The sequence below is a fragment of the Centroberyx gerrardi genome, chromosome 12 (assembly GCF_048128805.1).
Source record: "Centroberyx gerrardi isolate f3 chromosome 12, fCenGer3.hap1.cur.20231027, whole genome shotgun sequence".
NCBI lineage: Eukaryota > Metazoa > Chordata > Actinopteri > Beryciformes > Berycidae > Centroberyx > Centroberyx gerrardi.
In genome coordinates this window covers 6804506-6818427 of record NC_136008.1, presented here as the reverse complement: position 1 = coordinate 6818427, position 13922 = coordinate 6804506, and the positions used below count along the sequence as shown (strand labels likewise).

Sequence of the window (13922 nt, the reverse complement as noted above, 5' to 3'; positions counted from 1 at the left end):
GGTGCCTGAATACCACCGAGATACGATCAATATTGCACTCTTTTCCCATCAACTACTTAATTTTGAGGTTGATCAATAAACACTAAAGACTGCACTCGAAAACTGCACCGTCATATTTTCACACAAGCACTCAACTGGAGTTCGCCGCAGTCATCCAAATATGATGTTCTTGAATAACAAGTAAACCATGTTATGAGACTACGATGGTAGATTTGCTACAAGAGCTTAGAGGACAATCTCGCCACGCTAGTTTCTTACTACAATGACTCCATTGTCCAGCTTCAATTTGCTGAAAAGAACCAAACACCATGGGACGATGCCCTGCTTATCAAAGAAGATACCGATCTCTGTCCTCCTTTATTATAGTCTTTCATTTAATCTCTCACTCATTATGTCATGTCATGTCTTATCTACAGCTTTGGTTTTTGATATACAACTCCTTCCCATTCTTCCAGGGCTGCAGTGCTTATGAAACTGAAACCAACCTCCTACCCTCCAATATTCTTTGCAAGATAACATCCTCTAAATAGAGTTCTATTCCAAAATGCAATATATCCATTTCGTGGGGGGGGAAAAATCACTACTTCCAGCTCACATTTCAATCTCTCTAAATAGAATACTATGTGTAAGGTGTTATTGTGTCAACCAAGGACTTAATTATTCTTCAAAAAGTACCATAATTTGTTTTAATTACATGCTATCAGTCGTTTTGTTAGAGTTCGTGTCACTTTTCTCACATGGTGCATTTCTTACTTTGGGACAAAATTCATGTAAGGCCAACCTACAAAACACCATGTGTATGATGGCTCAGCTGTCTTTTGCCCTCCATCCCAACAACAGCCTGCATTTACCTGCTAATTATTCCTTTAATTTGGGAGTCTTTCTCCAGTTGCTGTTGCCGTAGCCTCCGCTCACTGTCATCGAGTCGGTTCTGGTACTGCAGGAGGATCTTACTGGTCTGCTGCTCCTGCGTGAGGAGCCTCCTCTCGTACTCCTCCAGCTTTTTGTGGGACATCATCAGGCGCTCCTTCAGGGAGTGGATCTCCTCCTCATACTCCCGTACCTGAGGCAGAGAAGCCAGAGACAGAAAGAGTGCAAAATTAGACGTTTTGGTCGAATCATTTTGGGTTTAAAACCGTTAGGCCAGTGTTCAGATGCCTTGATACCTAGGTGGGAAGCTTAAGTTCTTGATCAGTGGCCACAGTGGCTGGTGGATTTGGAAATTCTCCAAAGACATTCATTATCTACCAGCCATAAAATAGAAAACCGCCTCCGAAAATGGTTGGTTACCTTCCACAGTGACTGGTAGAGCAGCGAAACATACCAACCACCACCAAAGATTTACCAACACTTGGCTGATGGCTGGTGTTAATTTCCCACACTGCTTGAGAACTCTTGACCTCCTTGCTAAGACCGAATCTGAGCGTCTGAGTGCCATCTGCTCAGTATTGACAGACATGACTCAATGTTCCTCCACATTTACACTATGCATTAAAAAGATCTTAAGCATTGGAAAGGTCCATAAGAAACCGAAGAGCGATACCTACCCTGTCCATGCGTGACTCATCCATGCTCTTAGAGTACTCCTTAAGTTTGAATTCTTCACGGTCAATCCGCGAACTTTCAATGTCAGCCGAGAGATGAGGCATGTTGGAGACCCAGGCCACAGTTCGCTCATTGGCTGGGGTCGGGGGATTGAGGGTAGAGGGAGACTGGGAGCCCTGAGGGAAAAGAAGGCCAGCATATCGAATGTGAGAACATGAGTTTTGAAGTGGATAAGAGTCAATTTCATAACACGAGCCATTTTGTGGAGGCTTTTATCCAAAGCGCATTACAGGTCCACGAGTTCATACATTTTGAGCACGGATGGCCCCGGTGGGACTCAAGCCCTTAATCCTGACAGTGTTAGTGCCATGCTCTACTCATTAAGCCATACAGGCACACAATTAAAAGCCATATAATTGACATCTTACAAAGACACACACTGATGGGAGAGAGCCTGGAACACAGACACTGAGGCAGAAGAGGCCGGGGAGCCAAAGAGATAGAGAGAAGAAAATGAATTCAGAGCGTACGGATATTACCTGTTTGCTCATGGTGGGTTTGAGCAGGTGCTGTTGCTGTGGCTGCTGCTGTTGCTGTGGTGACTGTTGAGTGCTCTGATTGGTGGTTCCCTGTGGACTCTGGCTCTCCCTGACAGAGCTCTGCTGGTGGGGCAGGCCCGGGGCCGTGTTGTCTTTGACGGACAGCTGCCGGGACCCCTGCTGCCTGCCGCTGTAGCCTGACTCTGGTGACTGGAGGAGATTCCCGCTCTGCGGTCGCGTTTTAGCCGGAGCGGCAGGAGCAGCGGCCGCACTAACGGACAGCTGATGGGAGGTCTGTGATTTGACGCGTTGAGTGGGAGGCGGGGCAACGGAACTCTGACGCACAGGTTGGACTGTGGAGGGGGGCGTGGCCAGGGAGGAGTGGGATGTTCCTGTCTGGGAGGTCATGCCCATCATTTGTTGTTGCTGTTGGAGGTTATCCTTAGAGAGGAAATAAGTAAAAATTCATTTATCTTTTTCATTCCTTGTTTCATTTCTTTTTAGAGAAACAGAACATAAAACTTTGGCCTTAGCTTGTCAGGTCCAGTTGATTATGTTATCTAGTATATCCCCACCACTAGATCATCTTTGTAAGCAAAGAAAAGGTTTTTGTAATGAAGTTACAAGTCAGTAATCCAATGGTAGGTGCAGCCAATGATCCATTTTCGTGGCAATGTGTTACACTGGTAGAAAATGGTTGAGATGCCGTGAGAATACAATGAGTAGACATGTACCTGCACATGCATGGACATCTGCCTCCGTCCATAGTCAGCCCTGCTGTATTCGTCGCTGTAGCTGTGCGAGTGGATGATGCTGGGTTGGCCCAGGTGACCGTCCCTGGTCCTGAGGGTGGACAGGTCCTCGCTGCGGGAGAACCCCCCGTGGGCGAACTGGGGGATGTAGGCCTGGTGGGAGGGCTCGGGCTCCGGGGCCAGGAGGAGCGGCGGTGGGGGTTGGGCCCGGCTGTGCTGGTGGTGGAGCTGCTGCTGCTGAGGCCCGTCAGCAGTGGCCAGATGAAAGAGGGGGTTCTGGAAGGAAAGCGGGTAGCGCATGGCGGCGGCCTGCTGTTGCTGCTGCTGGGACAGCGAGTCGGTGGTGGTGCCCATCTGGCTCAGCTGGCTCAGCCGAAGGCCGCCGGACATGCTGGAGCCGCCAGAGCCAGCCGACAACCGCCCGCCGGCCCGCAGCTGGCTGCTCAGGCCCGACCCCAGGCCGCCACCGCCTCCGCTGCTCAGCCCGCCGAAGCTGCCCATGCCGGCGATGGAGGCCTGGGAGGAGTTGAGCATGTCCACCGACTGCAGGTTAGACACGCTGTTCATTCGGGAATCCTGGAGGTCCATCATAGATACGCTTTTATTGACACTGAGCACCTAGATAATAAGGGATATAAGAGGCTAGTGTGCCCTCTGTTATTTTGTCATGTTATGTGGCCACGGATGACATGGGTGAGGGTGACGCGGGTGTTTTTACCGAGAGGCCTGGAAACCGGAATGCCTCAAAGTATTTCCCAGGAAATACCGCTAGGATGAGTTGCGAGGTGAATCAGTGGAGAAAAAGCAGATGTCATGATAAACTATAGCCTCGTGTCATAAAATGCCAAATTCTACTAATCGAGCGTGACTACCGTGCGGGTCATACTAACCTCACTTTGGCTTAGCAAGATAACAAACCTACTGGATGGGATGATGATTCCTCGGGTCAATGTGATGGAACTCACCTTGGGGTCTGGTTCGGTGATGTCCGAGCTGCTTGTGCAGTAGGCTGGGCTAGATCGGGCCAGAGGAGGGCGCGTTACGTAAAAAACATCTTTGGAGGAGGCTCGATGGGGATGGTCACGTTCCTGGAAACTCATCTGGGTGCGGGATGGCATGACCCCTCCGCTGGAGACTCCAGAGGTAGGGGAAGGCAAGCGAGTGATATCTATAGAACTGGAGAACAGCGGTGAGTAAGGCGTACAATAGCTGGAGAGGGAGAGTATTCCTCCATATTCTCCACTTTAAATTCCATACTTTTCCCAGACCATCCTTTCTCAACTGGATTTGAAGATTTCAGTCAGTATATAGGTCAGTATATAATGCTGCCCTACAAAAGGCAGCAGCTGCTGAGAGTGAATGTGAGAAAAAATTGGCTTTAAGGTTTTCATTACTGCCAGTGTAAGAAGCCCTTTGAAAATGAGGTGACTTGTTGACTGAGAAATTTGTTATTCTATATCCTCCTCTGATCTAACGCTGACATACTAAAATGACAAAATCTCATTTTCAGCCAAGATTGAAGTTTTTCCTTTCTAGGGCAGAATGATAGGGTAGCATGACTGTCAAGTAGGCCATATCGCACTAAGTCTCATGATTATTCTTCAAAACAACCAATATCATAATATGTCAAATGTCAACGGGTCTACAACTAAAAATGAGTCGTCATGCGTGTCGGGACTGAACATTTTTCATTACTTTTTTCCACACTTATTGTGCAATTTCCAAATCTCTCAAGATCTGGAAATTATCTGTTTTGTTTTCCGTACTTTTCCAGACTTTCCAGACCTGTGTATGAATCCTGAATATAGGAATCCATTCTACAGTGTCAGCTATTGTAATATCACTTATCTATTGAGGCATCACCATCCTTTTCAAACAAAATGAAAAAAAATCAAAAAACTGAAAACACACAATCAGAGTTTCAGCATCTGACGTTGAAGTTATTTGATGCAGGAGACATTTGATGATAAAATGACAGTAAAAAACCCCAAATGCTCAGTGGCGCTGTTCTCCCTTGATCCCAACACAGACGCCGCCTACCTATTGAGATCCCTCATCATGAGATTCTGGAACTCGGAGGAGACGCCCCTGTTGAAGCTGGGCCGCGACAGCAGCCTCTCTGTCTGTCTCTCCTGGACCCTGTCCGTCTGATGGCTGGGCTGCCTCTGGAGGTGGGGGTTACGCAAGGCCATGCTGATGTCATTCAGGAGGCGGGGCAAAGGACCCAGTTTGATGATGGCATCCTGTAGTCGGAGGGAGAGGAGAGGGACTTTTGCTGCTGATCTGCAAAACTATTCTCAACTTTTTTTATTAGCCTATATAACTGCAGGCTTTCATTCCAAAATGCCATATATCCATTTTTGCTATATATCCTTTTTTGGTGCCTGTGATTTATGACAGCTTCCCCCTTAATAGCCTCATTTGGCAGTGACACTCTAGACACTTTTCAGAAATATTTGTCAAAATTCAAGCCTCAATCATTAAAGATACACCCAATCACAGTTTAGTTTAGTTTAGTTTAGTTGCACAGTGGTAAAACATGACTAAAAAATACAGAAATAATAATGATGATAAAACAGAGAGAAAGGAAGAGAAAGAGAAAGGAATGACACATTTGTACAGTTGTGATAAAAACCCAAGTGGCTTACTTACCTCACCTTTAAATAATACATCAAAAAAACTGAAAATATCATCAAAAATGTTACTGTTTTATAAAGTTCTTAAGATAGCCAGTAACGGTAAGATTCCCTAGGAAATGTTGCTTTCATGTAAGTAGTTATTTCACAAAAGTAGGTGTCACTTTTTTCCAAACAGTGGATATCTAATTTTGGAGAGTAATTGTATTTTTTTGGATACAGTGTACACTATACATAATAGTGCCAATGAATTAGCATGGTTGTTGTTATTTACCTTGCTGAGCTGAGCCATGACCTCCCAGAGGAGACTGTGCAGTATAGACAGCTCCCTGCCCAGGTCGATGTATCCCTCAAAGCCTCCTGCGTTGCTGACACTGTCCAGGTTGGAGATCTCATACAGGAACTGCTGCATGGAGCCCCACTCCATCTCTAAAAACTCGTTCATGAAACACATGTACTCCTCTTTAGTGCCAAACCTGCAGGTGGGAATGGAAGGAAGGGCAAGAAGGAGGGCAGCAAGTGGGGGGGGGCAGGAATGAAAAAGAAAGAAAATGTCAGGGAAAGAAAGAAAAACAAGTAGGCAACTAAATGTCAAAATGAACTGGAGTGAACTCCTTGGGTGATAAACAGGTGATAAACTATTTTAGCCCCATCCACCAGACTCAAACTGTTTCTTCCACAACAGTTTATGTCATCTTGAAGTTTCAATCAAATCTTTAACTCTCTAAAACAGTATGAACAAAACTATTGACTTTATATTTGGTTCTCAGAGCAACCCTAACCCTAATCCCTAGCACCCTAACCCTAACACCAGGTTTAGTGGTGTTTCAAGTTTTCAAATTTGAAACTTTGTAGGTTAGGACCAAATGTTATCGAAAAAAGAGTTCAATTTAACTCAGAAAGTGCTAAATTAACACTTTACTTTTTGCTGTTGAGTAATCAATCAAATAAAACGAACTGTAACTTTTGAATTAAGGCACAGCGGTAATAAAAAAAAAAACGGCACTGACTTGGAGAAGTTAGCCAGGTTCTGCACTACTTTAGCGATGAGGGTGAGGGTGCGGGACGTCTGCTCGTCGGGATACTCCTGGGTGAGGTTGAAGAGGGACGGGGACATGACGGCAGGACACAGGAAGCGCAGGAAGAGGGAACCGCTGATGAGGCGGTCGGCGATGTCTTCCCGCCCTCTCTCTGCACAGCGCACTCTCCAGGAGGCAAAGACTTCCTTAAGCTCTCGGGGGAAAACACTGCGAAGGGAAAAGCATGTAAGGATCGGAAATAAAGGGAGAGTCGGCAAATTAACAGTTTCTTCATTATCTGAGCTCTTGTGCAACTTCAATATAGCAGAAACAACTAAACACGTTCAATACGAAGGGATATTTTTTTGCATTTCCTAACTACTGACCAATGGGAGTTGACGATCTTGCAGAGTGCCAGTTCACAGCACATGCGGAGATTGGCTTGGTGGTCTGGCAGCACAGAGGGCGGTGTCCTCATGGGATCCACCTCGCAGTTTTCCTCTGACTCGTACAAGGCCCTTATGAACTCCCCTGCAAAACGCATGACATTTCATTAGCGCCGGCAAAGCGGTACAAAATATCACAAAGGTCAATTCAGTTTCAGTGTGCTGCTAATTCAGGATGTAAACTTTAAAAACAGCGTTCATTTCAGTTTTCTTGTGGAGATCTGAGACGGCGCCTGCTGGTAACGGAAACATCCACCCGAAAACACTTCGGCACAGGTGAAATCCATTGTAGAAGAGAAAGAGAGAGCAATTTCTCCACCCACGGTAGCCTCAATAGACCAGAATGCAATGCAACTAGTTGGCCAGCTAGCTATATTTATACGCCCATACGGCGAACTTTAATTGAATGCAACAAGTTCACGCCCCTTCTCTGGGGGTCGTCAAAGGCATTCTGGGAAACGTATGAAATCACTAACTGAAGTAGAAGTAGAAATAATAGGTTGAGGGAAAGTGGGTACACCAAAAAAGAAAATTACAACACTTCATCACAAAATAACTCCTGAGCATCACAAATTGGTGACATCTAACAGTGTTAAGAGTATCCAATGGTAGATTTTTCCTTTCATGAAAAATGTTGTCATTGCAAAACTTCATCTCCAGTCCATCTCCCGAATTTGAAATTAATATGAATTTGTGAACATTGCACAATGTCTTCAATCTACACAGCAGCAAATGCAAATGTCAAGTATCAAAATGCTCCACTTCACCTATAGCATCCTTGAGGTACTTATGTCCGATCAGTTTGAGGTACTCTTCTATGGCTTTGGTGGCCAGAGTGTTCTCTCTGAAGATAAGGTGTTCTCGGTCGATGAATCTGTCTACCTCACACATCGCCATGTCTGATAGGAAATCCTGGAGAAAGGAAGAATTTAAATATGTGCAGTGAACATCATCATTCTATTATATTACGTTAGAAACGTCACTTTGAACGTGGATTTCATTTCTCTGGTCATAAAGACAGAAAGGGCTTTGTTTACATATATTTTCCACGTATCATCAGGCATAAAATGTGACGCTAAAAGACACATTTGCGGTCTAAAACGAAGTCCAGAGGAATCAATGCCGCATACCTTAGCTTTCCCCGTGCTCTGCAGTATATGCACCAGCGCGCAGGCCACCTCCTCTTTGCTCTTGACGCTCAGTACGGGCTCCAGCACGGCACACAGGGTGCGGTAGTTATTGGTGACGTACTCTGCAAACTCCTTGTAAAGCTCCATGGGCAGGATGCTCATGGTCTGGTAGCGGGATTTGAGGCGTAGGGATGCGTTGATGATCTTCCCCCCTCCTACCCCAGCTCCCTTGGTGAGGACGCTGGGCTGGATGACCGGGTACCACTGCTCCACAAACTGCCGGCCGGTGATGCTTGAGATGGGGATGCTTACCAGTCCTAAGTATGTGCTCTTTTCCTTAAAAAAAAAAAAATAGTAATATTAGTTGTGAATGATAAGCACGTCTCGCAGAAAAGTTAAAGCTGCGTTATGGAGTTGTACGGAAGAAATGTGAAAGTCTGATATGTCAAAAAAGTTCATGATATAGCTGAAGTACTGAATAAATAATGAGTACCAGGAGTAACACTGGATCCCTGGAACGCTGTTTGAAGCTGGAAATAAGTTGTTTTGCTCAGGTAGTCCTACTCTCCTACTATATTTTGAATAAAAACAAGCTTATTCATGACTTACTATCGGTTCTCTTTGCTTGAAAAAGTTTAATTTTTTTTTTTAAACATGACAAGATTTACAGCGGCAATAAGTAAGATTTTTACTGCCCCAGAGCACAAAATTACCATAATATATCTAAGGGTTATTTATCAATACCAATGACTAAACGATTACTATGCCGATTATTCTCATTATTTCTGGCTTTTAAAACTCACTTTCCAGCCCATACTGAAACAAAAACTCCCTGCCCACTGGTATTTCCAATCTGCTCCCCCCAACCTACTCGCATTCTCAATTGCTCAGCGATGGAGGACGGTGCTAAAGGCCAAAAAAGCAAATGACAAAGCAGTATTATTATTACAGTATTTTGATCATGATATATTACCTTTTCACTAGATGTTTCTGTTGAATCTCTGCTCTAATTAGCTAGTTTACTTTTACTTTACTTACTTTTATTGTGAAAGTATAGGGGACGGGAGGGGTGGGGGTGGGGTGGGGACTGTGCCAGGGTTGATAAAGGCCATAGATCACTTTTAAAATCAGTTCTAGGAATTTGTGATTGATTATTAGAGTCATTTTTACTCCCATAAATACATAGTGCAGCTTTAAGCAGCAGGATGCTAAAAGAAAAGAAATACAGATATGCTTAATTTTATCACAGAAAACCAGCCTTCGTGGGACTCCCAGGTCACCCCACAGACCTCTCCCTCACCTTGCGTCTCTTCTTGTCCGTCTCCTTGTATAGATGAAGGCGTAGGTTGCGGACGGCTGGCAGGTTGTTGAATTCGAAGTGCTCGCCCCAGAAGACGGTGTCGGTGCGGGGCTTGCTGGTGGTGCGTGCGTACAGCATGTCGTCCAGGCAAAGTTCGCAGTAGTAGCGCTTCTTGGCTGGAAGTTCGCGGGCCTCGATGATCCACAGTTTGAGCACATTGTCTACCCTCCGGCTGTTGTCCTGCGTGGAGATTAGGTCAGGTCAAGCGAAGTCACATTTATTCATGAAGTGCATGTAATAAACGGGTTCATCACGAAGATTTACAGAGAGCAAAGTACACAAATGCAGGTGAAAACATGACAAAAACAAAACAGGAACAAACACGTCACAAATTCCAAGATATGCAAACAGAGCTGTATGTGTGTGTGCGTGCGTGTGTGCGTGCATGTGTGTGTGTGTGTGTGTATCAGAGCGAGAACATCAGGCAACAGCAGGTCAGCCTGTAGGAGAAGAAAGTAAACGACAGGAGAGGAATGGCTGGTAAGGTGGGAGTTTGGCGCTAAATAAATAGGTCCTGAGTCTGGACTTAAATAGAGAGACGGATGCGAACAGGATGACAGAGGCACAGAAAAGAAGGACAACAAGAGAAAAGAGCGAGGATAAGGGTAAGAGAACGGTCCGGCTGGGTGAAAAACAAAGCCATCTGCACGTGGAGAAAGACAAATGACACAATGCACATGTGCTGCAAAGACGAGGGACAAACAATGGCGGCGATGTTGCTGTAGAAAGCTGCACTTCCTAATCATGATCACAAAGCCCAAGCTATATTTGACATCCCCCATGGGAGGAGAAAGCGCCGTGCTGATTGCAGAGAGTAATGTTTTAGTCAGTGGGGGCTGAGTCACTTCAACTGGGCCGAAATGCCATTGTTGTTCGCCCCCCTGTTCGGCTCCGACTATTTAATTCCTAATTTAGACGGCTACATACATCAGCATCAGCGATATCCAAAGTTCTTAAGTTCTCCATTTGTATGCTCTTCGATAACCAACGCCAAACTCAACACATAGTTAATTCCAAACCTCTGAGTTTGAATGTTCGGGGCATCTGGCGGCTCAGTTTGCTAGCGCACACACCGCGAAGCCGCACCAGCATGGGTTCAAGTCCTCGCTCACGCTATCCTGTTACATCTTCCCTCCTTTCTGTCATATCTCCATTGTACTATCAAAAAAAAAAAAAAAAGTCATAAAACACTGAAGGAGGGTGGAGTGGCTGCTCTCCTTTTACAAAAAAAAAAAAAAGGAATTTCAAAGCTCAAGAAGGATTTAAGAGCTCCCAGAAAGTTAAGAAGTGTAATGGTAATCCCTGTCTCTGCAGTGAGTCTTATCTCTGCAGATGCATCTGGTCGGAGATGCACAATGCTTGTTGTTTAGGGGTAGGGGGGGGAAGATTTTTGGAGAGAGCCCCTGTGTCGAGTCCTTGGCGCTCCATGACTCAGCCAGGACCCCTGCAGCCCGAGCATCTGGATGAGTCATTCAGCGCGGGTACATGTTTCATCTCAGTTTGGCTTAATAACTCCTAGTCCCCGGTTGCCATCAAAGACGCCGTTACATATCTCTCATGCCTGTTCACTTTTTCAATAAGACAGAAAGGAGCGGCATGGGACGATTTCACAGACCTATGAGATCCATCTGGACCAAAATTAGGATATTTGTTTTACTCAGAGCAGGTCCGCTGTTGGGGTTTTTTAAGCTGTGAGGATGAAAATAAAATCACTGTGCCTTAAAGCTGCACTAGGCAAGATTTTTATGTAAAAATACTTCCGTCTTATCAGTCTAAATCACAAAGTGGGGCTGCAGTAGAGAAGAGCGTCTCATCCCCACGGAGTGAGATGCTGTAGATTCTCCCCATTTGCCCAAATCAAGTTCTAGTGTTGGATATGGACACTTCTCCACCCACAGGACGGGATAAATCGAAATTTAAGGGCAAAATACAAGCCGCTTCCTAAAACTCGCTCCGTCCAAAGAAAGTTACATCTTCTCCTCTCTCATCCCTTTGGTTTCCTTTGGTGTAAAGCATCACAGACCGGCCGGGTTGGTAAACGTGAGCGAGCTGTGTGCAGTTTACTGACATCGCATTGCATGACTTCTGGATATTCTGGAAGTTCTCGCTGCCATTTTGTAGCCACCAACATGCAAAGTTGCCTCGTGCAGCTTTAATATATGCTTATTGCAGCTATTATATTGTCCAGCACAGACACACACAGACACGGAATGGAGTTCACACAGAAAAATGAAGCGGTGCGCTCCTATTGAAAAAACAGACAACAACGGGAGACGGGGAGGAGAGAGAGAGACACACAGACAGAGGGATCATCCTTTTCCTCTACCGCATCCCTTTCTCTCCCCTCACCTTGTTGGGCTTGACAGCTCTCTGCAGGTTCTCGATCCATTTGTCTCTCTCTGCAGCCGAGCGACACGCAAAGCACTTGGTTCCCGATGCCGTAGTCACCTGAGGTTAGCCAATGGTAACATCAACAACCACAGCCATTAGTAACCATGGAGACTGTAACTAAGGTGCCGTAACAATGTCTTCTATTCACTCTCAGCTTCTGTCATGTTCCGGCTACGGAAAAGCTGACAGATTTCTGTGGCAAATTATGTAAGGACTTGGGCTCATTTTGAACATTCTGGTTGTTTTTCCTTTTTTTTTTTCTTTCACACATGTACAAAATAAACAATATTTTCAATTCACAGTCCCATTCAGTAAGAATCACTGTCACTTGTCAGGATGGAGCAACATCTTCGGCGCCATTTACCCCGTGCCGTTTCCTCGTATGTGAGCGTGTCGGTGCTGCTGCTCACTGTGCAGCTAAGGTCTCACCTCAAAGCAGTACTCCTGTCCCAGGATGCTCGAGTGGACAGGTTTGATGATGGCGTCCTCGTCCAGAGTGAGGTCCAGCGCCTCGGCAGCGCTGCTGGGAGACAGCAAGGACTCATGGGAGTGGGACTCTTTGAAGCTCTGCATCAAACGGGTCCTGGGGGGAGTGACAGCCGCCGTGAGATGTGCAGAGAGGGAGAGAGAAAGGGAGACAGAAAGAGGGAGAGAGATGCTTATTGAAGGTAGCATAATGCTTAAATTCTGTATACAAGGAACTACAGGAAATGGCTGATTTTCTGAATATATTTCTTGATTGATTCTAAAATTCTGTGCCTGTTATGGAGGTTGATTTAGCAAACAACAATAGTTTCTTTTTATCATTATTTATCTTTTTGCATTGACAAATAGCCACACATGTGCCATATAATGTTCAGAATTACAGCAATAAAGGAGCTATTAAAATATATACAATATCCATGATATGAATATCACACTGCTGAGGTAAAGACACTCATCTGAAAACACAGTATGTGTCTTGTTCAGTTGATTATCAAAGAAATGCTCTATGTGGTAAAACATGATGCAATCCTGTACTATACATAAAGTCCTTATGGAGAGGCGGGGCTTAACCTCTATTTTGTATTTTTCTTGGCCCTGTTATCATGTCACCTCCATTGACTTTTACATTTTTGGCTGTTTCTACTGTAAAATATTCAGAATTAGTAAAAGTTTTTAATTAGTAAAAGTTATTAAAGTAATTAACCTTGTATTGCTAAGAGGCATAGAGAGAGATTGGTAGCAACACTTCACGTATTTATTTATTTTTTTCCCCCCAAAATGGATTTGTAGCATTTTGGAAATGAATTCTTCAGTTGTCTGTGCTCATATTTAAAGGACAGAAACACAACAGAATCTTGTTTATACAAACTGGTGGCCGTTCGGGAGAATTTAACGTCTGGAAGACTGAAAGTGATGAGGATTTCAGAACTACTCATTCTAAAGTATTTGTTAACAGGCGGAACAGTGGATAGATCAACTTTGTCATGCCACGAGGTTTTCAATATTTTAATTTGAAGGAAAATCCAATGGACCGAACGGACTGAACTGAAAGTGACCCCAAACTCGGGGCTGTGCACACTCAGTCTGAAATGATCTGTGAAATCTCATTTTTAGAGTGTAAACGCAAATGATTGCATGTAACAAGACGGACGCTCCAGCAATTACACAAGATCAAGTAGAATATTTTTTCATATTGCATTACAGTTTCTGCTCTCACATCTCCTCCCAACATGCATTCAAAATTTATCTCAAATAACTGTTATATCTTCATTTTTCTGTTGTCGTTTAGTTAACACCATCTCATATGAAGCTTTAAAAACATATCCAACCTTTCCAAATTCTTTTTCCCCATACACAATATTTTAAATTCCATATACAATATTTTAAACTCTATACGCATTATTTAAAAACACTTCCATATCAGTGCTTTTTAATAATATGGTTATTCCTGACAGCCGTATGCGCAGGGCACAGAGCAACACGTGAATAGAGCTGCCGCTAAAGCCGGTCCGTCACGCTCACCTACACACACTCATGTACTCCCACACACACGCTCACTTCCAGGAACACACACACACACACACACACACACACACACACACACACACACACACACACG

General features: G+C 44.7%; 1 protein-coding gene across 1 annotated transcript in view; it reads right to left on the bottom strand.

The window, feature by feature from the left end:
* syngap1b (synaptic Ras GTPase activating protein 1b) overlaps positions 1-13922 on the bottom strand; it is a 96673-nt gene that overhangs the window by 19439 nt on the left and 63312 nt on the right. Inside the window, exons 5-18 of the mRNA XM_071900968.1 lie at positions 12248-12401; positions 11777-11875; positions 9368-9607; positions 8068-8403; positions 7705-7849; positions 6878-7022; positions 6483-6719; positions 5747-5948; positions 4877-5079; positions 3802-4012; positions 2819-3454; positions 2085-2525; positions 1548-1721; positions 852-1063 (exon numbers count right to left, since the gene is read on the bottom strand). Of these exons, the coding sequence (XP_071757069.1) occupies positions 852-1063; positions 1548-1721; positions 2085-2525; positions 2819-3454; positions 3802-4012; positions 4877-5079; positions 5747-5948; positions 6483-6719; positions 6878-7022; positions 7705-7849; positions 8068-8403; positions 9368-9607; positions 11777-11875; positions 12248-12401 (3435 nt within the window). The remainder of the gene's footprint in view (positions 1-851; positions 1064-1547; positions 1722-2084; positions 2526-2818; positions 3455-3801; positions 4013-4876; positions 5080-5746; positions 5949-6482; positions 6720-6877; positions 7023-7704; positions 7850-8067; positions 8404-9367; positions 9608-11776; positions 11876-12247; positions 12402-13922) is intronic.